This window comes from Cricetulus griseus, chromosome 3 (genome assembly GCF_003668045.3).
Source record: "Cricetulus griseus strain 17A/GY chromosome 3, alternate assembly CriGri-PICRH-1.0, whole genome shotgun sequence".
NCBI lineage: Eukaryota > Metazoa > Chordata > Mammalia > Rodentia > Cricetidae > Cricetulus > Cricetulus griseus.
In genome coordinates, this window is record NC_048596.1 from 116862760 (window position 1) to 116886581 (window position 23822).

At 44.6% G+C, this 23822-nt stretch overlaps 1 protein-coding gene across 3 annotated transcripts in view; it reads left to right on the forward strand.

Moving 5' to 3' along the window:
* The window catches only part of Iqgap1 (IQ motif containing GTPase activating protein 1), a 98549-nt gene that overhangs the window by 68943 nt on the left and 5784 nt on the right, over positions 1-23822 (forward strand). For all 3 annotated transcript variants that reach the window (XM_027408265.2, XM_027408266.2, XM_027408267.2), the window contains 13 exons: positions 284-439; positions 2434-2597; positions 3726-3950; positions 8061-8201; positions 8292-8376; positions 9402-9634; positions 10370-10502; positions 11142-11244; positions 11842-11977; positions 12299-12386; positions 14081-14293; positions 14883-15049; positions 19331-19453. In XM_027408265.2, coding sequence (XP_027264066.1) covers positions 284-439; positions 2434-2597; positions 3726-3950; positions 8061-8201; positions 8292-8376; positions 9402-9634; positions 10370-10502; positions 11142-11244; positions 11842-11977; positions 12299-12386; positions 14081-14293; positions 14883-15049; positions 19331-19453 — 1967 coding nt within the window. The remainder of the gene's footprint in view (positions 1-283; positions 440-2433; positions 2598-3725; positions 3951-8060; positions 8202-8291; positions 8377-9401; positions 9635-10369; positions 10503-11141; positions 11245-11841; positions 11978-12298; positions 12387-14080; positions 14294-14882; positions 15050-19330; positions 19454-23822) is intronic.

Genomic DNA, 23822 nt, shown 5'->3' on the forward strand with positions numbered 1-23822 from the left:
CAGGGCTACATAGAGAAACCCTGTCTCGAAAAACAAAACAAAACAAAGAAAAAAAAAAAAAGGAGTTACGATTTTAAGATAAATTCCTAGAAAGTGATTTCCTGATCCCACATGGAGAGAACCACAGCTTGAGTTCTTCGTGCTGAGGTGGCAGTAGGAGACTGAGATACCAAAAACAGAATAAATGGGCCGTTTAGGGGATTGGCCAGTGTGGTGCGTGCAGGTGTATGGGTGCAGTTCAGCCTTTGCTCTGAAGCCTGTTGATCTGTGCGTTTGTTTGTAGGATGTGGTTTCCCATAGTAAAAAACTTACCAAGAAAAATAAGGAGCAGCTGTCTGACATGATGATGATAAACAAGCAGAAGGGAGGCCTCAAGGCCTTGAGCAAGGAGAAGAGGGAGAAGCTGGAAGCCTATCAACATCTCTTTTATTTATTGCAAGTAAGTGGCTCTTGGGATTGTGTGTGTAAAACCTAGTTGATTCCTTTCTCGTGGGGAAACCTTCCCACCGGTCCCCCTGCAAGTCCTGCCTGGTTTCCACTGAGGGATCTGTGAAAAGCTGTCTTGTTTTCCTTCTGTATATTGTAATCCTTGAGGTTTTACACAGCATGAACTTGGGAGAGGAAAGCTTGATAAGCCTCAGGCCCCTAGACAGAGCTACAGGTAATTAAGGAACACTGAGAGCAGGAGAAATAGTCTTCCCAGGGGATGACGCACCAACTGCTTATCCAGGACTAAATGGTCAGCCCCGAAAATACACGTACAAGTAACATTATACAGACTGGACGGGTTATGTTTATTTATCTATATATCAACAATTTAAAGAAAAAGAGGCCATGTGTTTGAGAGAGCAAGGAGGGTAATTGTGGGGAGGAAAAGGGGGAAATGATAGAATTGTAATTTCAAAAAAATGCTTATAAAAAGCATGAATTTTTTCCTCTCTCTCTCTCTCTCTCTCTCTCTCTCTCTCTCTCTCTCTCTCTCTCTCTCTCTCTCTCTCTCTCTCTCCAGATAATGCAAGCATTTGTACTTTCCCTGGGATAGATACACACAAACTATGCAGCCACATTAAGCAAGTTAGGGAAATCTCTTTAATCACAATTCCAGATTCTTAAATTCGATGATTTACAAAGCAGAGTGGTTAAAAAAAAAAAAAAAAGAACAGAATTTTAAAAACTGAAAATGAGCCCTGAATTACTTCAAGAGCATTATGATCTGCAAGGTTTAATTTCCAGTTGCAAGCAGTGTCATTAGTGTCTAGTTGGAACCTCATTTCATTATCACTGTATTCTTTTAATGCTTTGTATTTTTTTTATTAGTTCAAATTAGGAACAAGCTTGTTTCACATGTGGATCCTTCTCCCTCTCTCTCCCCTCACTCCCATCCCTCCTCCCCTACCCCCGACCTGCCCCCCACCCCATCCACTCTCCATTCCCCAGGCAGGGTAGGGCCCTCAACCAGGGCTCCGCAAAGTCCACCACATAATCCTGGGCTGGGCGAGGGCCCTTTCCCATGTGTCCAGGGCAAGAGTGCATCCCTTCACATGGGATGGGCTCTCAAAGTCCCTTCTTACACCAGGGAAAAATACTAATCCACTACCAGGAGCCCCCTGGAATCCAGAGGCCTCCTCAGTGATATCCATGTTCAGGGGTCTGGATCAGTCCTGTACTGGCCTCCCAGACAGCATCTGGGGTCGATGTGCTCCCCCTTGTTCAGGCCAGCTGTTTCTGTGGGTTTCTCCAACCTGGTACAGACCCCTTCGATCTTTATTCCTCCTTCTCTGCAACTAAGTCCCAGAGTTCAGTTCAGAGTATATCTGTGGATGTCTGTCTCTGCTTCCATCAGCCACTGGATGAGGGCTCTAGGATGGCATAAAAAGTAGTCATCAGTCTCATTTTAGGGGAAGGGCGTTTAGTTTATCCTCTCCACCATTGCCTGGATTGTCAGTTCATGTCATCCTTGTAGGTCTCTGGAAATCTCCCAGATCTCTCCTCGGACCTATAATGGCTCCCTCTAATGTGGTATCTCTCATCCTGCTCTCCTCTCTTCTTCCCCCAACTCAATATTTCTGCTCCTCCATTTCCTCTCCACTCCTCTTCTACTGCTCTCAATCTGGCAGCTCCCTCTCCCCTACCCTCATGCTCCCAATTAGCACAGGAGTTCCTGCCTCTTCCCATTCCTGGGGTCCATTCCTTTATCCCTTAGAGTCCTTCATGTTTCCTAGTTTCTTTGGTGAAGAGGATTATAGGCTGATAATCCTTTGCTCTATGTCTAAAATTCATATATGAGTGAATACATACCATGTTTGTCTTTTTGTGACTGGGTTACCTCACTCAGGATGGTTTCCAATTTGGATGTTGCTAAAAAAGCATGAAATTTTAAAAAGTCAGCCTTTATGGTATCTAAAAGTTTCTGATCTGTTGATTTTATTTCAGACCAACCCTACCTATCTGGCCAAGCTGATCTTTCAGATGCCTCAGAACAAGTCCACCAAGTTCATGGACTCTGTCATCTTCACACTGTACAACTACGCATCCAACCAGCGAGAGGAGTACCTACTGCTTCGACTCTTCAAGACTGCGCTCCAGGAGGAGATCAAGTACGGACAGGGTGGGCAGGTGGGGCCCTCCCATCACCAGATGGTTCAGACTCAGATTAACCGTTGTCTTTCCTTGGTTTCAATTTGTGAGAAATTCTCTTTTTAAAAGTATCCACTTTAAAAATAGCTAATGTTAAGCATCAGTGACTGCCTAGCACGGTAGTGCACTCCGGAAATCCCAACATTCTAGAGGCTGGGCTGGAGGTTAATAGTTAATAGAATTAATGCCAAGAGCAGTTCTTCATACCCAGGGCCTGTCAAAGCATACTGTGTCTAGTGTGGCTGCCTGGCCATTCCTGTCTAGTTTACTGTTTATCAAGAGGCGTGGAAGAACTTTTAATTCTGCAACTGAACTAGACAGTAGCTAGTGCTTAGCAGTTATTACTATAGCACAGTTACTATATGAGTGAATTCTTTAGAGGGAGCCAGGTGCTGGCAAGATGGCTCAGTGGGTACAAAGTGCTTGCTGCCAACCCTGATGACCTGAGTTTGATCCTCAGACCCACATTGTAGAGAGAACTGACTCATTCTCTGGCCTATACACACAATCTAAATAAATAACTACACTTTTTTTGTTTGTTTTTTGTGTTTTTGAGACAGGGTTTCTCTGCAGGTTTGGAGACTGTCCTAGAACTCACTTTGAAGACCAGGCTGGCCTCAAACTCACAGAGATCCACCTGCCTCTGCCTCCCTGAGTGCTGGGATTAAAGGCATGAGCCACCACCACCTGGCTCATAATTTTTAAAAGAAAGAAAGAGTAAGTCAGGCATGGTGTCCAACCTGTAATCCCAGCGTTCAGGAGGCAAGAAAATCATAGACCCCATCTCAGACTTTAAAACACAGAAAGTCTTGCCAGGAGGCAGAGGCAGGAAGATTGGGAGTTTGAGGCCAGCCTCGGCTACATAGAGACCTTATCTCAGGGGAAAAAAACAATGTTAATGGTATTGGTCCTAAATGAAGGGTCCAGTCATGACTCCTGCAACTGAGAGAGCAGTTACCAGAAGGTTCTGTGAATATTGGGAAATGCTTACAGAAGAAAACTGACCTTTTTCCAGAAGAACATCTTTAAATTGATAGATTCTGGGATTTAAATTAGTTTAAATTTAATCTGTATTTGACATCTTACAGGTCCAAGGTGGATCAGATTCAAGAAATTGTGACAGGAAATCCTACGGTTATTAAGATGGTTGTAAGTTTCAACCGTGGTGCCCGGGGCCAGAATGCCCTCCGACAGATCTTGGCCCCTGTTGTGAAGGAGATTATAGATGACAAATCGCTCAACATCAAGACTGACCCTGTGGATATTTACAAGTCATGGGTTAATCAAATGGAGTCTCAAACGGGAGAGGCAAGGTATGATGATCATAGCATTTCCTTCCATGTGTTTTTTGTTCTCTGTATCTTTAAAAATGCAGTTGCTTTTGATTTACAATAACAATAGTTTAAATAACTTTTCTTGTCAGGCATGTTTATAATCTGGGTGTTTGGCATCTGGAGGCAGGAAGGTCAGAGGTAGCTACATAGTGAGTTCCAGGCCAGCAAAGACTACACGAGACTCTGTCTCTAAAAAGCAAGCAAACACACACACACACACACAAACACACACACACCTTTTTGTTTGAGAGCTATGCTTCAAGTTAAGTTGATAACTCTGTTATTTAGCAAATATTGAGTGCTTGTTACAGGCCACCACTATTAGATACATGTAGAATAAAACAGTTGTGATGAGGCATGGGTGAGATACTTCAGTGGGTAAAGGTTCTTCCTATGCAGTCCTGGAGAACTGGATTCCATCTCCTTAGTCCATGTAAAGGTAGAGAAAACCAACCCCACAGACTTGCCCTCTGACCGCCACATGTGTTTTGTGGCACACACCTCCCCCCATAATAATAAAAAGAAAAAATAATAAAAAAAAACTATAGGAGTAGATGAAACAGACTAATTCCCTTACCCCTTCATAGTTCATTGGGGAAGAGAGATAACAAACGGATAAATAAAAATTACAGTCAAGGAAAAGTTTTCCAAGTTTTTTGGTAAGGGATTCTACCCGAGTACAGGAGAGCACCAGTGATTAGGGAAACCATCTTTTAGCTGGACCTAAAGGATAAGATGGTAAGTGCTAGGTGCAGTGTGCATGTCTAATGCCCTTTGGTGCTGGGCCCAGGACCTGAAAAGACTCTACTGTAACTGGAGCAGTTGAGTGGAGCAGATTGGGGTGGGAGGAAAGGGTGTGGGATGGATGGTGCCCTGTGCCTGGGTACCGAGAGCTGAGTCAAATGACTGCATGCATTAACGGAGCTGAGACTGCCAGAGTGAACTTTCATGGCCAGAAACAGATCTAAAGCAAAAGCTTGTCTGTCAAATTTGAGTAATGTTGGGCCAGAAAAAAGTTCAGGGAGCCATGTCGCTTTTGGTTTCACCCAGGTGGAGGGAGGACCCAGGGACATGAAGTGAGCAGCTCTGCCTCTGGTTTTTATTTGGGTCAGGCTAGGCGGCAGGAAGCTCAGTGGTACTTGGTGGAATAGCTTTTCACAGCATTGTCATTCAGTCTGCAAGCCGGGCATGGTGGCGCACATCTGTAAAGCCTGCACTTGGGAGGTTGAGGCAGTTATTCAAAGTTAGCTACAGAGTGAGAGCCTATCTCAACAAAACAAAACAAAAATGTATCCCTTTTGACCAGTAACAAAGTCTTCTGTGTGGTTAAGGCATTGATTTTTAGTATTCTGTAAGTCTGTCAGCAGGGTTGCCTGCTTTCTTGGCATCATGAACACTTACCCTTTTCTTTTTTTCTTCTTGTGTTGGGAAAGAGCCACTAAGCTTAGCTCTCGGCTCCTCTGCTCACCTCTGTGCCATCTTTGTCTGGGTACTTGGCCTGTCACCCAGGTCATCTTCGATAGCAGCTCCGTGACCACTGCTCAAGGTTACTAACTTATTTCCTTAGATGATCGATGAGTCAGTCATTTACAAATCAGAATTCTACTGGCCAGTTCAGGGTTTGTTTCTTGTTGGTGTTGGTAAGAAACTGTGTTTTCATCCATTGGAAATTGAGTGTTTTTCAGTACTAGTTCCAATGAGGTGTGAGAAGCCACCCAGCATGTCAGACGTGTCCGTCCCCATGTCCCGTCTGTGTCACACACACCCCCAGGCCTTTCCCTTCTGCTTAATCACCAACACAGAAGACTCAGACCTTATCGCCTCTTAAGAAGAATCATCATCTCTATATTCATAAATTTTCCCTCTCCTCAAGCCAGGTAGCGGTGGCGCACACCTTTAGTTCCAGCATTTGGAAGGCAGAGGCAGGAGGATCTCTGAGTTTGAGGCCAACCTGGTCTACAGAGTGAGTTCCAGGATAGCCAGGACTACACAGAGAAACCCTATCCAGAAAAAAAAAAAAAAAAAAAAAAAAAGTCCCTCTTCTTCTCAGTGTTCTTTTCTCTGGCAATTTTGGTTTCAATTATTTTGCTTATTACAATTTTTGTTTTGTTTATTAACTTTTGTACAATGCTGAGGATGAAACCCAGGACCTTGTACATGGTAGGCCATGCTGTGCCACTAAGCCACTCTCCCTAGCACTACTGCCTTTTGAAAACAAATGTGTAATGTTACAGTGAATTTTACTGATGTTAAAGAGACAACATTAAACACAGTACTTTATGGTAAATTACAAATACTGTACTGAATATCATTCAGTGTGTTATGGCAGTTGTTGGTTTATCATGGTGACTTTAACCAACTCACCACACATCTGTTCCTGGTTTCAATTTCTGATGCCCTTGGCACTGCTTAACTTGTGACTGTATTCTCTGCCTCCCTGGCTACCTCTTCCCTCTCCTGTATACTAAATCTCCCTCTCTCTCTCTTATTAGATCACCTGGTTTATATTTAGGGACCACTTGGATAATCTAAGATGATCACTTTTTTTAAACCTTGAATGTGCCAGAGCCCTTATCCTTGCATTTCTTTTTGTCTCTCAACTCCTGATCTTTATTTCCTTCCTATTAAGTGTAGGCCCATGTTGTAGCACTTCTGTTGTTCTCATGCCAGTCCGTCTTGCTTTTTCTTTTCTTTTGGACAAATCCTTATGCATCCCAGGCTGGCCTTAAATTCACTGTGTAGCTGAAGACGACTTTGAACTCATAATCCCTCTACCTCCACCTCCCGAGCATGCCCTTTAGGCCCTGATATATGTGATGTTGGGGATTGAACCTGGGGTTGATGTGTGCTAGATGTGGCCCACACCCCCAACCTCTCACACCTGCCTCCTCTGACTAAGGGTGTGCTCCTTCTGTCTGCCTCCTCTAACACCCAGAGGTACCAAGTTCTGTTGGCTGTATTGTGTCTCTTCAGTCCTATAGTCTCCACTGTTGCACCTGCATCTTTGTTCATACAAATAGTCTCTGGTTCAACCTGGGACACTGGTTTCCCAAATTTCTCATCTTTAATTCCTGTGGGGAGCCCGGGCAGTCTTTCCTCAAAACTGAGAAGTTTCTTTAAACTGTGTGTGTGTGTGTGTGTGTGTGTGTGTGTGTGTGTGTGTGTGTGTCTGTGTCTGTGTCTCTGTGTCTGTGTCTGTGTCTCTGTCTGTGTGTGTGTGTCTGTGTCTGTGTCTGTGTGCCCATGTTAGGGAATAAGGGGGCATGCGGAGGTCAAGGTCAGAGGACAATTTTGTGAAGTTGGTTCTCTTTCTACCTTTCTGTTGGTTCTGGGGATCAAACTCATGTCTCCAGGCTTGTATGACAAGCACTTCACCTGCTGAGGAATCTCAATTCTCCAAAAACTTTAACTTTTAATGGCTACTTCTGGCTTCTAAGCAAGTCCAGACTTAGCAGTGTGTATAGGGCCCTCGAGGGCCTGACCCCCACTGGCTTTTCTGCTCTTATTTCTCTCCCTCCTGTTCTTCATTTGGATGCAGCTTCCCTTCCCTCCTAGAAGACCCTTCTCCTCCCTTTCCTTGAGCTGAGGTGTCTGTCCTCGGGGTTGGGAGCCTCCTCCCTTTCTTTAATCTGAGTAGATGCTCCCCTGTGGCCCACAGCACATCTATCTCATCAGCTCACTGTTTATAAGCACTGTTTTTCTTCATTGTGGGGAATTAACCCAGGGCCTCGGGTATTCGAGGTAAGTGCAGCATTGCCGAGCTGACCTCTAGTCCACATAGCATGCTTATGATTGCCTGCCTGCATGCCTCTGCTGCTGTGAGGGCCACTCGAGAGAAGATGTGATGTCTTATGTACTTTTGTTGCTAAGTGCTTATCAGAGGGCCCAACACATAAGACAAGACATCCAATTCACAGTTGAAAACCCAAGTTCAAATTTTAGCTCTATCTTTTACCAGCTCTGTGCAGAGGAACAAACTGAAGTTAGCTAAACTTTCCGGGTCTTTCTGTTTATAAAAGATGAGTTTCCTCTCTCAAGCTATCCTGAGGGTTGGTCTGACATTGCTGGGGGTCATTTCTGTCTTCTCAGCAAACTGCCCTATGATGTGACCCCGGAGCAAGCCTTGTCCCATGAAGAAGTGAAGACAAGGCTAGACAACTCCATCAGGAACATGAGGGCCGTGACAGACAAATTCCTCTCAGCAATCATCAGCTCTGTGGACAAGATCCCGTGAGTGCCATCAGTTGTGGCCCCAAATAAAACCTGGCATTGATGTTATACTCTGTGGCCCTGACCTCTCTCTGTTTGTCCACCCCACAGTTACGGGATGCGCTTCATTGCCAAAGTGCTGAAGGATTCGCTGCATGAGAAGTTCCCTGACGCTGGTGAGGATGAGCTGCTGAAGGTAAGAATCTGAAAACTGGTGGTCCCTGCCCTTGTTAGAAACCTAGCCCTGACCGCAGACCAGCAGGAGGTGCCTCAGTGTTAGTTCTGGTGTAGCTCGTCCTTGACTGTGAGCCTCAAAGGGCAGTTGCAAATAGAAGACTGTAGCCCTTCTAATCAAATAGTTTATTCATTTGCAAGGCACACAGTGTGCACTAAGTATAGGAAGTTGGATTTTTTTTCCCCCTAAATCCTCCTTTCTCTGAAGCATTGCTCCCTCTCCTGGTGGCCAGGTGAATAGCAGAAAGCACACAATTGCTCTGCTAAGACTTGGCTGCTGACTTCTTAACTTGGCTGTACTCTTTCTATTTATTTTTTTAATCTGAACGCTTTTCTCTTCTCTCTCCTAGTTCTGTGCTTTCCTACAGTGAGGCCTCGATTCTAGACTTTCTGTTCAGGTGAATTAATTTTATTTTTTTCTGGAACTCTAGGGGAGATGCCATGAATGTCCTTGAGTTCTCCTGTAGAAGAGATGTGTGTTGAGTGACTCTCATTTCAGAGGCATGAACTTGGCCTTTGCAGTCTGCAGCATGTGGGTGGTGGGGTTGGACAGATGGCACTGTGCTAAATAGGTCATCTAAGAATTTACTTTCGTGTGCTCCATAGGTTCACAAAAGCCCACCCGTGAACACCAAAAGCACAGGCGTTGGCAGCAGCCTTAGCTGCTTCTGTCACATGAGTATAAAAGATGTTCTAACGTGTTAGATCACACAGCTTACATGTCACTTATGCATTCTGAGTCCATTTTTTCATTCATCCCTGGTTGTAGTTCTCAGTTCTCTCATTCATACCTTTACACCCCCAGATTTTTTAAAATTTACTTTGAATTCTAGGTCTTGAAGGGAGGCTATGTGCATGTGTGCATGTTGGTGTGAATTTTTGTTTACCATTTCCTCACAGGACTGCATTTCCTCATTTCCATTGCTAGCGACCTCCCGTGTGGCTTCCTCAGCACTGTGGTTTTTAATGCCCATGCTTCTGTTTCAGATTGTTGGTAACTTGCTGTACTACCGATACATGAACCCAGCTACCGTGGCTCCAGATGCCTTTGACATCATTGACCTGTCCGCAGGGGGTCAGCTCACCACAGACCAGCGCAGAAATCTGGGCTCCATTGCAAAGATGCTCCAGCATGCGGCCTCCAATAAGATGTTTCTGGGCGATAATGCCCACCTAAGCATCATTAATGAGTATCTCTCTCAGTCGTACCAGAAATTCAGGTAAGGAGCAAAGTAGATGATATGTAACCCAGACTTTTATGACTTTGGTCTGTGTTTAGTATAAGGGTAATGTTGACCTCACAAATGAGTTGAGAGATGTTCTCTTGTAGGGAAGAGTTGTGCATTTCTTTTTTGTTGTTGTTGTTTTGGTTTGTTTTGTTTCAGTTTCAGTTTTGGTTTTTCAGAGACAGGATATCCTCTGTGTAAAAGCCTTGGCTGTTCTTAAGTTCACTCTGTAGACCAGGCTGGCCTTGAACTCAGGTCTACCTGCCCTGCCTCTGCCTCCTGAATGCTGGGACTAAAGGAGTGCACCACCACCGTCTGGCTAGTTGAGTGATTTTTGTGGGTGGAAATAAAACTAACCAGAGAGGGCTGGAGAGATGGCTCAGTGGTTAAGAGCCCTGACTGCTCTTCCAAAGGTACTGAGTTCAATTCTCAGCAACCACATGGTGGCTCATGACCATCTGTAATGAGATTTGGTGCCCTCTTCTGGCCTGCAGGCATACATGCAGGCAGAACACTCTACACATAATAAATAAATAAATCTTAAAAAAAAAAAAAAACTAACCAGAGAACTGACTAAGGCTGCCAGGCAGGAATTGATCAGCAAACATGTGGCCATTTTTCTAGACTGTCATTGTCTCGGCTGGTTAGTGTCTGAACACAGTATCAGGAAGGCTTGAGTGCCCTTCCCACAGCTGCCAGGCCAATGCCAATGCTAGTGCTTACTTTCAGACGGTTTTTCCAAACTGCTTGCGACGTCCCAGAGCTGCAGGATAAATTTAACGTGGACGAGTATTCTGATCTAGTCACCCTCACCAAGCCGGTTATCTACATTTCCATTGGTGAAATCATCAACACCCACACTGTAAGTGTTTCCCCCTTAATTACTTCATTTCATCACGCTGCCCTTAATTACCTTCCTTGGCATCTGTTTCCTCTCTGATGGCCAGGTATCTCATTTTGCTGTGATCTTGTTTTGTTTCTTCAAGACAGGGTTTCTCTGCACCCTGGTTGTTCTAGAACTCACTCTATAAACCAGGCTAGCCTAGAGCACAGAGATCCGCCTGCCTCCGCCTCCTGAGTGCTGGGATTAAAGGCGTGCACCACCACTGCCTGTACCTTGCTGTGATCTTTATTGACCACAGCTCCTTGTTATTTTTCTCCTTTTTTATTGCTGCTCTTTGGTGCTAGGAATCAAATCCAGAGCCTAGTGTGTGCTCAGTGCTCTGTCAGGTGTAGTGATGTATTTAGTCTGTTCCTGTGGCTTTTGAATTTGACATGGCCAGGAGCTGGAGGGTGCCAGGCCTGGATTCCCTGGTGTTTTACAATGTACACTGTTCCATGAAGTCCAGTGTGCTGCCTGGTCCCTTGTGCTGTTTACTAGGTTAGCTTGTTTGTGCTTCGGATGTGGTGGCTTTGTTGTTCAGCCCCTTTTGTGAAGATACCTGTTGGCCTTGCGGGTGGAGATGGAGGGATGCAGGTCAGTCACTGGATCTCTTTACAGCTCCTGTTGGACCATCAGGACGCCATTGCTCCAGAGCACAACGACCCCATCCACGAGCTGCTGGATGACCTTGGCGAGGTGCCCACCATCGAGTCCCTGATAGGTAATGTTCTTAATGAGCCTCTGAAAAGCTGAGAGGGGACCGCATCAGGGGATTTAGTATCATTGTCTCTCTGATCTTGCGCCATATCAGAGTCTAGATACACAGTGGGGAACAAAACTAATATAGGCCCCACCTTATGAGCACCTGAGTCCAGTGAAATAGCAGATACTTTTAAATACAGAGACAAAAGTAATACAGATAATCAGAAAGTAAGTCTTATAGTTAGATTGTTGACAATTTTTTGAGACAGGGTCTCACTTTGTAGTCCTGTCTAGCTTGGAACTCGATAAGACCAGGCTGGCTTCACACTCCCAAAGATCTACCTCTCTTGGCCTCCTGAAGGCTGGGATTAGAGGTGTGCACCACCGTGCCCAGTGAAACGAGTTTTTCACACTTTTATGAAGTTACTGTGTTATGGACCCTTCTCCTCAACCATTTGCCTCAGTTTCCTTTACTTCTCAGTAACAACTGCTCATCACACTGAAGGGCATTGGTTTATCAAGAGTCATACTGACCTGCATTGTATTTATTTGAATTATTTTCCCTCCAAAGTGTTTTTTTATTACATTGACTCTTTCTACACTTCAAAAACTGCAGGGGAAAGTTGTGGCAATTTAAATGACCCCAACAAGGAGGCACTGGCTAAGACAGAAGTATCTCTCACGTTGACCAACAAGTTTGATGTGCCTGGTGACGAGAATGCAGAGATGGATGCTCGGGCCATCTTACTGAAGTGAGTATTGAAAGGGAGAAGGAAGCGGCTTAGAATCCAGTTCACCTGGAACAACCATCCTGGCCTCTCTTGCCCGTCACAGTGCTCATCACCCTGCATCGTGCTTGGCACAGGACTTACTTTGCTAACATACAATTACAGTCTTGGAACTCCTCCCCTGTACCACCTGCTATAGTTCCCTTGCTCCTTGTGCCAGTAACTGTCCCTCTGGGTGCTGTAGCAAGGCGCTGTGGGGTGACGATGCTTCAGATACTGCTCAGATCCTATGACAAGGAGGTAGAACACACAGCCATGTTCAAACCCATTCCCATCTCATTGCAGCACAAAACGTTTAATTGTGGATGTCATCCGGTTCCAGCCAGGAGACACCTTGACTGAAATCCTGGAGACACCAGCCACCAGTGAACAGGTACACATGAAGGTTTCACACTGGATAAGCTTTTCTATGATAGGTGCATCCCTGGGTGGGGATAGGGGCACAGGGAAGGGATTGGACCCTTGGGTGAGCATGGATCTGGCTATGGAACAGTAGTAAACAGGGCTCATCTGACTGAGAAAGTTGGTGGCTCCTAAATCCAGAAGGTGTTCTTAGGATGAAACATGAGATAGAGAATACAGGATAGATGAGAATTTAATCTGGGACAGAACATGTTGTCTATGTAGTAATTTAATGACTGTCTTATAGTTGTAATTATATGAAGTACCTTGGTTGTGTCTATAAAAGTACAGGGTGTGGCTCCAAACTTTAAGGTCCATTTAGAAAAATTATGATACATGCATCTGAAACCATAAGACCATTAGAAATTAGCTATAGTATTGATTATAAAAATGCCAGGGAACTGGAGACATGGCTTAGTGGTTAAGAGCACTGATTATTCTTCCAGAGGACTCGGTTCAGTTCCCAGCACCCACATGGCAGTTCACAACTGTCTGTAACTCCAAGATCTGACACCCTCACACAGGAATATATGCAGGCAGAACACCAATGCACATAAAACAAAAGTCAAAAAAGATTCCAGAAGTTTCTGGCTATGGTGGGCATGCCTTTGATCCCAAAGATATCTGTGATTTCAAGGCCTGCCTGGTCAACATAGCTAGTTCCAGGCCAGCCAGTGAGACTCTATCTCAAAATAAACAGAAACACAACAACAACAACAAAAAACCCCACAGTTTTTGAGGTGGAGGCCAGTGAGGAACAGTGTATCAGGAAGTCACAACAAAAGAAACAGAACCCAAGCCACACTTAAAGACTGGGAGGATCTGGGTGTGATGGAAAACAAAAGAGCAAATTCTGGGGAAGAGAGCCCACAGGAATAATGGGACCAAGGAGGGAAGAACACAGTGAGATCTGGGGTGAAGATGGGCGGGGTAGTTATGAGAAAAGCAAAGCTGAGGGTGGAATTATCTAAAACTCTAGAGCTCAGACTGGGGTGAGGAGATGGTGATGACAGCCATGGATGATAGCCGTGGATGCCAAAGTCAGAAAAGACGATGAAGTTGTTACAGAATGATCAGTTGGGCTTGGCAGTACTCAATCTCTGCTCAGTTGAGGCAGGAAGATTACCAAGTTCAAGGCCAGCCTGGGCTATCTGGCAAGACCTTGTCTTGGTTGTTTTTTCTTAAAAAGTAAGGGAAAGGGTAAGGAAAGACAGCAGAGTCTAAGGAAGGTTCCTTGATATGACAGTATTTGCAGTGTGCTTGGGAGCAGAGGGCAGCAGGAGCCTGCTCCAGCTCAGGCAGTGTGTCAGGAGCATTAGCAAGATTTCACTGGGCACTGCTATTGGTGTTAATTTGTGTAGTTATGAGCCACATTTTGACTTCAACATCCTAAATTAAGCTGGGAAAAGGTAAAGGATTTCTTAGCTCATAGAATCTAGTTTTCTGGCTACACCTAGTATCAAGAAAGCACAGCATCTGGATTCACAGTTGTACTTTGCTAGGTGAAATGAGGTATCTCACTTTGATGCTGTTCCTTGTCTGGTAGAGAGAAGACATTTACAGCAGACTTGGAGAACTCTGTATTCAATTGCAGATATGCTGTGAGTCCAGGTTTAGGGCTCCTGTGGTGAACTTACCAAAAAGTATTTTTCTTTTCATCTGTAGGAAGCCGAACATCAGAGGGCCATGCAGAGACGGGCTATCCGGGACGCCAAAACCCCCGACAAGATGAAAAAGACAAAACCTGTGAAGGAGGATAACAACCTCAGCCTTCAGGAGAAGAAAGAGAAAATTCAGACTGGCCTAAAGAAGCTAACAGAGCTTGGGACCGTGGACCCAAAGAACAAATACCAGGAACTCATCAACGACATTGCCAAGGTACTGCATGTGGGAACAGTGGTGGCCCGGCCTTGTTTACAGCCGCATCAGGAGCTCATGAACAGACAGTAGCCACTCAGGCCACAGCATAGCTTCTCGTATGCAGAATAGTACAGTCTGACTCTGACATCAGGACTTCAGTAGAGCTTCCAGTGTCTTGAGTTTTTCATTGCCTTTAAAGAATCCTTCAGGGCTTTTTCATAATTGCTATGGAATATATAAAGTTGGTAAAGTTTGTGTGAATCACCCAAACCAGGGTTCTAATTTCACTGGGATAATGCTGTTTGCACCGAGGAACCTGGTTTTTTTTTTTTTTTTCCCTCTCAGGATAGCATGTTTATGAGGTCTAGACCAGCTCTGTAAGTAAAGTATGTAAACAAAATGTGAGCACACAGCTCCCTGTTGCTAGAGGATTTAAGCAGATGAGATCTGAATTTCTTTTAGGTTGCAAACACAGGTCGCTGCCTATTAAGAACAGTCAGCATGTTTGAGTTCAGCCCGGCTGGGTTGTAGAGTTCACGAATGGTGATGGCTCAAGAGATATAGGCTGCCTGTCATCATTTTCCTCATTTTCGTGGTTGTGCCTTAGGATATCCGGAATCAGCGGAGATACCGGCAGAGAAGGAAAGCTGAGCTGGTAAAACTGCAGCAGACGTACTCAGCTCTGAACTCTAAGGCCACCTTCTATGGAGAGCAGGTGGATTACTACAAGAGCTATATCAAAACCTGCTTGGATAACTTGGCCAGCAAGGGCAAGTGAGTCTTCATTTTTAATTATTCCTGGGCAAGATTACAGGGATGGGAAAGATAGAAAGGGGTGTTTTAATTTTTCATTAAATTTACTGGGCTCGAACTCAGATATCTGCCTGCCTCTGTCTCCCAAGTGCTGAAATTAAAGGTGTGCACCAACCACACCTGGCTGACAAAACTTTCTAACTACAGCACTTAGGATCTACTTACTACCTTAGTTCCTTATTTTGCTTCTGATGTCTGCATAATTTCCTGGTTCCATTTAGTAGTGTGATATGGGCTGTTGGGAAGGGGCTTGAGGATGCTTCTTTCCAAACGTTTTATTGTTGTTTTTGTTTGTTTGTTTGTTTTGTTTTTGATTTTTTGAGACAGGATTTCTCTGTGGCTTTGGAGGCTGTCCTGGAACTAGCTCTTGTAGACCAGGCTGGTCTCGAACTCACAGAGATTTCCCCCTGCCTCTGCCTCCCGAGTGCTGGGACTAAACATGTGCACCACCGCTTATTGTTTTTTATTCTTTACTCTTTTTGGCTCTTTGCTCTTGGGGGCCCAACACCTAGCTCCCAAATAAATCCATAGAGTCTTATTCTTTCTTATGAATACCTGGCCTTAGCTTGGCTTGTTTCTTGCCAGCTTTTCTTAACTTAAATTATCCCATCCACCTTTTGCCTCTGGCCTTTTACCTTTCTCTTTCTTTTAGTTTTTTTTTGAGTGAGGGTTTCTCTGTAACCTTGGCTGTCGTGTAACTAGCTGTATAGACTAGGGTGGCTTCACAGAGATCCATCTGCCTCTGCCTCCTGATTGCTGGAATTAAAGGCATGCACCACCATGCCAGCTTTCCTTTCTCTGTTTCTGTATACCTTACTTTCACTCTTATTCCATGGCTGGCTGGGTACCTTACCCTTAGTGTCCTCCTCTCCTCCTTTTCTTGCTCCTTGATCTTCTTGCTTCCTGATCCCTCTTTTTCTCCTCCTATTTATGTCCTCTGCTTGTCAGCCCCTCCTATCCTTTCTCCTGCCTTGCTATTGGCCGTTCAGCTCTTTATGAGACCAATCAGGTGTTTTAGACTGGCACAGTAACAAAGCTTCATGGAGTTAAACAAATGCAACATAAAATAATGCAACACATCGTTGCATCATTAAATAAATGTTCCACAGCATAAACAAATGTAACACATCTTAAAATAATCTTCAACAGCACTTGGTCTGGAATTAGTGACTCATGCAAGGGAACTATCTAACTTGGCTTCCAAATCTCCCACCAAGCATGATGACACACATCTGTAATCCTGGCACATGGGGGTTTGTCCCCCAAACTCACCAACCTCCAAAGGACTTATTGGGCTCCCTGATGTCTGTGGACAGGATCACAGTCTCCAGGGAGAGCTGGGTGCAGCTTTCCCATAATGGCCACAAACCTGAGCCTTCTACTTCTACAGGAAAGAAATTGAAAACTCCTTTTATTTTTTAGAAATTTCAAACCTCACAAAGGTTGAAAGAATAGGACGCCCATGAGCCCTTCCTACAGATACTCTGGAGTTTACATGTGTTCCCTGCATTCCTATCCTATGTCACACTCATCCCTGGAGAGAGGCAGGCTGGTACTGGACAGGTGGTCCCCTAGCCCACCTGGGAGAGCTGACTCCTATACCCTTTTGATATGCCCCTGTCAGCCTTTGTGTGCTCCCTGGCTTTCTGACAGATACAGTGTCTGGCTTATTTTGTAGTTTGCTCTGCCCAGGCCTAGAACGATGCTTTCCCCAAGCTTCCCTGGTTTCATTTAGAAACCGAACTAGTGGCTAGCCATCTAGCCATCCTGGTTACCAGGTTCAACATTCCTAGGTCTTCTAGGCAGACACAGCTAGGTAGGTGTCCACTTTGAATGCCTGCACACTGTTCCAGGAGATAGCTAGAAAAGATGCTTCTAATCAGCTATCCATTGATGAACATTTGTATCTAGTTGTTCACCATAATACAATTCTGTGGGCTAAAGAGATGGCCGGGTGGTTAAGAGCACTTGCTGCTCTTCTGAGGACTGGAATTTGACTCCCAGCACCCACATCAGGCAGCTCATAGCTGTCTGTAACTCCAGGTCCAGCAGATCTGACAGACTTCAAGCCTCCACAAGCATGTACCCAGTTGATACACAAACATAAAAAAATAAAAATTAATCCTTAAAAAAAAAAAACAAGGAAGCCAGAGAGATGGTACAGTAGTAAAAATATGCTTTATAGATGAGCTGGTCAATTCTCAGCACCCACACGGTGGCTCACAACTGTAATTCATGTCCCAGGGAATCCGATGCCCTCTTCTATCCCCCCTGGCACCACACATGCATGTGGTGCACATACACACATAAAATAACAAATAGCAAAGCACCCACACATATAACAACAAATCTATTTTTTTCTTAAAATGCCTGCATCAGCCTCTTAAACATGTGCTGTTTTGCAAATGTAGGCATTTTCCAAAAGTAAACTCCTAGAAGTGAAATGGACGGATGGGTCAGAAGTTCCGAGCAACCATCATTTGCTGTTTTTGGTGACTTTCCTAGGGTCCCCCGCTCACACTCCTGCAGTCACCTCTCCACTTCCCTGACAGTCCTTTGGAGGCCCAGGTCCCTGGATGGGACTCACCTCTTTTCTTCCCATGGTTACTCTTCATAGTGTTTCTGTCTTTAATTTCCCTGTGGACTGTTTCTTTCACCTTCACTCCATTCCTCTATCACTGCTGTGCCTGCTTCAGCTTTTAAAAGCTGTAGTTGTGGCGGGGCCATGGTGGTGCACAGCTTTAATCCCAGCACTCAGGAGGCAGAGGCAGGTGGACCTCCGTGGAATTCGAGAACAATTCTACAAGAGCTAGTTCCAGGACAGGCTCCAAAGCTACACAGAGAAACCCTGTCTCGGAAAACAAACAAACAAACAAATAAATAAAAGTTGTAGTTGTGGAATTCTTTTTCCTACAAGACTGGGGGTTTACAGGGATTTTTTTTATTATTATTATTATTTCATGGTGATGTTTTATTTGCATTTTATATATGTGAGAATGCATATATCTTTTAAAAATTTGTTTCTTTTATATTTTAGTTATACTGACATTTTAAAATTATTATTATTGCTGGGCAGTGGTGGCACACACCTTTAAACCCAGCACTTGGGAGGCAGAGGCAAGTGGATCTCCATGAGTTCGAGGCCAGCCTGGTCTACAGAACAAGTGTCAGGAGAGGCTCTCAAGCTACACAGAGAAACACTGCCTCAAAAACCCTAAATAAATAAATAAATAAATAAAATCATTATTGTTATTTATTTTGGTTTTCAAAACAGGGTTTCTTTGCATAGCTCTAGCTGTCCTGGAACTTGATCTATAGACCAGTCTGGCCTCAAACTCTCAGAGATCCATCTGCCTCTGCCTCCTAAGTGCTGGAATTAAAGGCATGCACCCCTACCGCCCGACCTTAAAAATTATTTTAATTTCATTTTATTTATTTAATTTTTGCAGTAGTTCACTAGGTAGTTCACTAGGCTGGTAAACTCACCGTGTAGCCAAGGCTGGCCTTGAGCACCTGACCCTCCTGACTCCACCAGTATTTTTTTGTGTGTTTGTGTGCATTTGTCTGTTATATACATGTCTGAATACAGCACATGTGTGAGGTCAGACCTTGTTGAGAGCTGGGTCTCTGTTACTGCTCTGCATGCTGCACACTAGCTGGCCAACAGTGTCTGAGGCATGAGCTTGTCTCCACCTCCCATCTCAATGTGGGAGTGCCGAGATTCCAAATGCACACCACATGGGTTCTGGGGATCAAACTTGGATCTTTAGGCTTGTGCAACACATGCTTTTACCCTCTGCCATCTCCTTGCCCCCGCACATGGGCTTCTTAGGGGTATTACCTCACATAAGTGAGGCCGTGTACATTTTATCTTTCATGACTGGCTTGGACATTCACTTAGCATGATGTCCTAGAGATTTAACCACATGACAGGATTTCCTTCGTTTTTAATTTTAAGGCCGAATAATATTCCATTGTCTGTATGTGACATGGACTCACTGGCACACTCTTAGCTTCATGGCCTTGTTTTCCAATATAATTTAAAATCAAGGTGGAAGCGATTAGTAATGTTGCCCCATTTTGCAGAGATGGCTTGGGCGAGTCCTCACGTTTGTCTGCCATTTTAAAATTGATGTGTCCTTATGCTTGTGTGTGAGTTTCTGGCCTCAATTCCATTATGTCTAGGGCTTGTAGTAGATTACTTAACGATCATCATAACCCGGTTTCTATTTCCTTTCACAGGGTCTCCAAAAAGCCTAGGGAAATGAAAGGCAAGAAAAGCAAAAAGATTTCTCTGAAGTACACAGCAGCAAGACTACATGAAAAGGGCGTTCTTCTGGAAATTGAGGATCTCCAAGCAAATCAGTGAGTGTTTCCTTTTTGCGTGCGTGCATTAATGAGTCCGTGCGTGTGTGTGTACATGGAGGCCAGTGGCCAGTGTCAGGTGCTTCCTTCCTCTTCACCCTCCCCCTTATTTTCTGAGGCATGGTCTTTCACTGAATCTGGAGCTCATCAATTCTGCTAGGCTGCTGGCTTGAAAGCCCCTGGGCTCTGCCTGTGTCTCCCACCCCCATCCCCAGCGCTGTCTTCCCGTATTTCCATTTTAACTTTGTGTTAGAACCTTTTTAATTTTGAATTCATACCGATGTTATCTTACTGTTCTTATTTCTCTTTCTATGTGGTTTTTGTGTATATTTTATGCACTTTCTTATAACTATATGTTTTTCATTGCAGAGCTAGGTTTTACAAACAGTTCATTAACGTGGCAATGAAAGAGAATGCATGTTTACAATTATGTTTATTTATATGTGTGCAAATGCACACACCATGGTACATGCATGGAGGTCAGAGGACAACTTGCAGGAGCTGGTTCTCTCCTTCTACCATGCAGATCCCAGAGGCGGAGCTCTTGTAATCGGGCTTGAGGACAGGCACCTTTATTTCTCAAAAGTTTGCCACCTGAGGATGGATTTCTTTTTCTCATTTGTCCCAGGCATGTTGACAGCAGTGTGTGTGTGTGTGTGCATGCCTCATCATAATCTCACCTCTTACAAGCAGGAAGCAGTTCCTTCATTTTCTGTGTCTGACTAAGACATACTGCCTTAGTGACCGTTCTACTGCTCTGACAAAACACCATGACCACAGCAACTTATAAAAGGAAGCATTAGTTTCAGAGCTTTAGTCTATGACCATCATGGCAGGGAAATTGGAAGCAGGCATGGCATAGAGCAGTAGCAAAGAGTTCACATCTGATCCACAAGTAATAAGCAGTCAGAGAGAACAGGACTGGGCCTGGCATAGGCTTTTGACATCTCAAAGCCAATGGCATACCTCTTTCAACAAGGCCACGCTCACTCCAACAAAGCCACGCGTCCTAATCCTTCACAAACAATTCCACTAACTGGGGCCCAAACATTCAGACATGTGAGCCTATGTAAAACCACCATGCATGTCCATGAAAAGTATTTGCTTTGTTCCACATAGGGATCAGCTGCGTCCTTCCCAGGAAGCCCAACTTTCTTTGCCCCTGGACCAGAACAGTTCATGTCTCTGACAGCCCCGGCCTGCATTGTTAGAAAGCACACATTGAGCTTAGACTGCTGACCATCCCATCCTTTGTTCCCGAAGGATCTTAGCTCTGAAATATGTGTGTGCGACCGACCTTTCAAAGTAGGGCAACGCATGAGAGAGAGGCCCCAGGACTCCACAAGCTAGACGGAAACTCTTGAGGTAGTGAACTTCCTTCTGTGCTTTTCTTCAGAGACAGGTAATCTACTTCACTTCCTGAACATAAATTAGGATATCATTTGTTGTCACATATCCAGCTTTTATTGATAACATTGTATTATGAGACATTCTCATACTTTTTGAAAGTATCTTTGAGCTGGACAGTGGTGGTTCATGCCTTTAGACCAGCAGAGGCAGGCAGATCTCCAAGTAACAGGCCAGCCTGATCTACAGAGCACCTTCCAGGACAACCAGAGTTACACAGAGAAATCTTATGTCAAAAAATCAAAAAAAAAAAGAAAAAGAAAAAGAAAGAGAAAGAATCTTTATAATGGCTACACATTTCCTATCTAGACCTACTTTACTACACTTACACTTTTTATTATAAGTGTGTGATAAGACTTATTATGTATCAGCCAGTGCTTGTATTAAGTCACACGAGGGGCCATCTTTTTTGAGATGGTTCCTGGCTATGCTGATCAGACTGATATTGAACTAACAATTCAGTAGTCTTCCCACCTCATTCTTCCGCACGGTTAGGACTACTGGCTCACAGCATCATGTTCAGATTTTGTTTTGTGGTGGTGGTGTCGGGACCTCACTGTAGTAGCCCAAGCACAGCTAGGATTCCAGACATGCACTGCCACTCTGTGTTGTGGAGCATCTTTTTGTACACTGTGAAGAAGTGTTACTCTGGTTTAATAAAAAACTGAACGGCCATAGCTAGGCAGGATTTCCTGGCACAAAGGACGCTGGGAAGAAGGGCTTGAACCTGAGGAGACGTGGAGGAAGCAGGAAAGCAGGATGGAAAGTATGTAGATGAGGTAAAGAAGCCTGGGCAGCACATAGATTAATAGGAATGGGTTAATTTAAGTTATAAGATCTAGCTAAAAACAAGCCTAAGCTGTTGCCCAAGTTTTCATCATTAATAAGAAGTCTCTGTGTCATTATTTGGGAGCTGGCTGGCAGGACAGAAAAAAACCCACTACAACTCTGGGCCATGATTCCCTTTTAAAATAATAGATGCCTACAAATTGAGTTTTGACCAAAGAGTGTTTTTTAAAAACTGTTACAAAAACAGATGACATACAGCTCACATTGTAACCATTTTCGGTGGTGTAGCTCAGTGTTCTCCAGTAGTTCAGCCACATCTCTGGGAGGTTTTCATCTTGCAGGACTCACCCCCTGTGTCTCCCTCTAGCCCGCCTCCGGCAGCCACCATGCTCTTTATGGTCTTTGCACTTGATTGCATTAGTTTACCTCACATAAGTGAGGCCATGTACTTTTTATCTTTCATAACTGGCTTGGACATTCACTTAGCATGATGTCCTAGAGATTTAACCACATGACAGGATTTCCTTCATTTTTAATTTTAAGGCTGAATAATATTCCATTGTCTGTGTGTACCACATTTTGTTTCTCAGTCATGCACTGATGGACAGGAACTGTTTCCACTTCTAAGCTATTGTGAGAGCCATTGCTCTCAAGTCGTGCGGTGTATGCCCAGAAGCGGGATGGAGGACCACTGTAGGGGGCTGCAGTGCTGTTTTCCACTGTGGGTGCAAAGCATACGGATATATTCTTGCCACAGCAGTCCCAGCAGTGCCAGTGCATGTGGGAGCGTGCCCGTGCTGGTCCCTACTATCAGTGAGTAAGGCAGTTAGTTTACAATACCTCTGAAGGGCTGCAGAGAGCTCAGCAGTTAAGAGCACTTGCTGCTCTTGCAAAGAACCTGGGTTCCATTCCCAGCACCCAGGCCAGACAGTTCACAGTCGCCTGTAACTCCTGCTCCAGGAATTCAATGCCTCTTCTGGCCTCCATATGCATACATGCTCACACACAGAGACATAACATACAAACACATACATTTCTTTCTTTTTTTCTTAAATTAACATCAAAAGTGTCTGCTTGAGGTATGTGTTTCTTAGATTTCTGATTGAGGTGCTGTTTTGGTTTGGTTTTGGGTTTTTCAAGACAGGACTTTTCTGTGTACTCCTGGCTGTCCTGGAACTTACTTTGTAGATGAGGCTGGCCTCAAACAAGGTGTTAGGTTTTTGGCAGGTTTGTTTTTGGTGTGATTTGGGTGTGGCTCATCATCTGTTTTTTTTTTTTTTTTTTTTTTTTGCCGAGCCCCCCCCCCCAAGGTTTTTAACTTGGGGCCTTTGTCTTTCTAGTTTTGTGGTAGGTGTTTGGTTTGGTGGCCTGGCACTTTTGCATTTTCCCCAGTCTATGACCTTGTTTGTTTGTTTCTTTCTTTCTTTTAAAAGATATTTATTTATTTATTATATATACAATGTTGTGCCTGCATGTGTGCCTGCAGGCCGGAAGAGGGCACCGGATCTCATTACAGATGGTTGTGAGCCACCATGTGGTTGCTGGGAATTGAACTCAGGACCTCTGGAAGAGCAGTCAGTGCTCTTAACCTCTGAGCCATCTCTCCAGTCCCTATGACCTTGTTTCTTACCTTCTTTCTGTCATTATTTTCTGCTGGTATCCAAGTGCCCCCTCTGTTTGTTTCTCCTCTTTTTGCTGCTGTGGGCTTAGAATCCAGAAGACCCAGGGAGTCCATTCAGATCACTTGAGCAGCTGCCCTTGGGAAGGTCATGCCCCAGTCCAGTAGATGCAAACCAGCCAGTTTCGGAGCACAGATTCTGTGAGCGCACTTATCCTTGGTGCCCTCTTGCACACCCTTGGTGATGCCCTGTTGTATTTATAGGGGGTTCACAGCTCCATGAAGGGGTTCTGGAAATGTGGGGTGATGCACTTTGTGCTCTTAGGGGGCAGCATAATCCTCCTTGTTGCTGGTACTACACAGCTTCCTGTCCTGGGGCAGCATGTACTTGGCATACTTACTACACACACGCTCTGTCCACTGAAACCTCTGCTCTACCCAGTCACCTCTCCCAATCCTCACACATCCATGTGATCAGTCACTCTCCTCCCTCAACTTCAGTCCACTTCCAGTTGTCGTCATCACCCCCCCCAAAAACAAAAACAAAAACAAAAA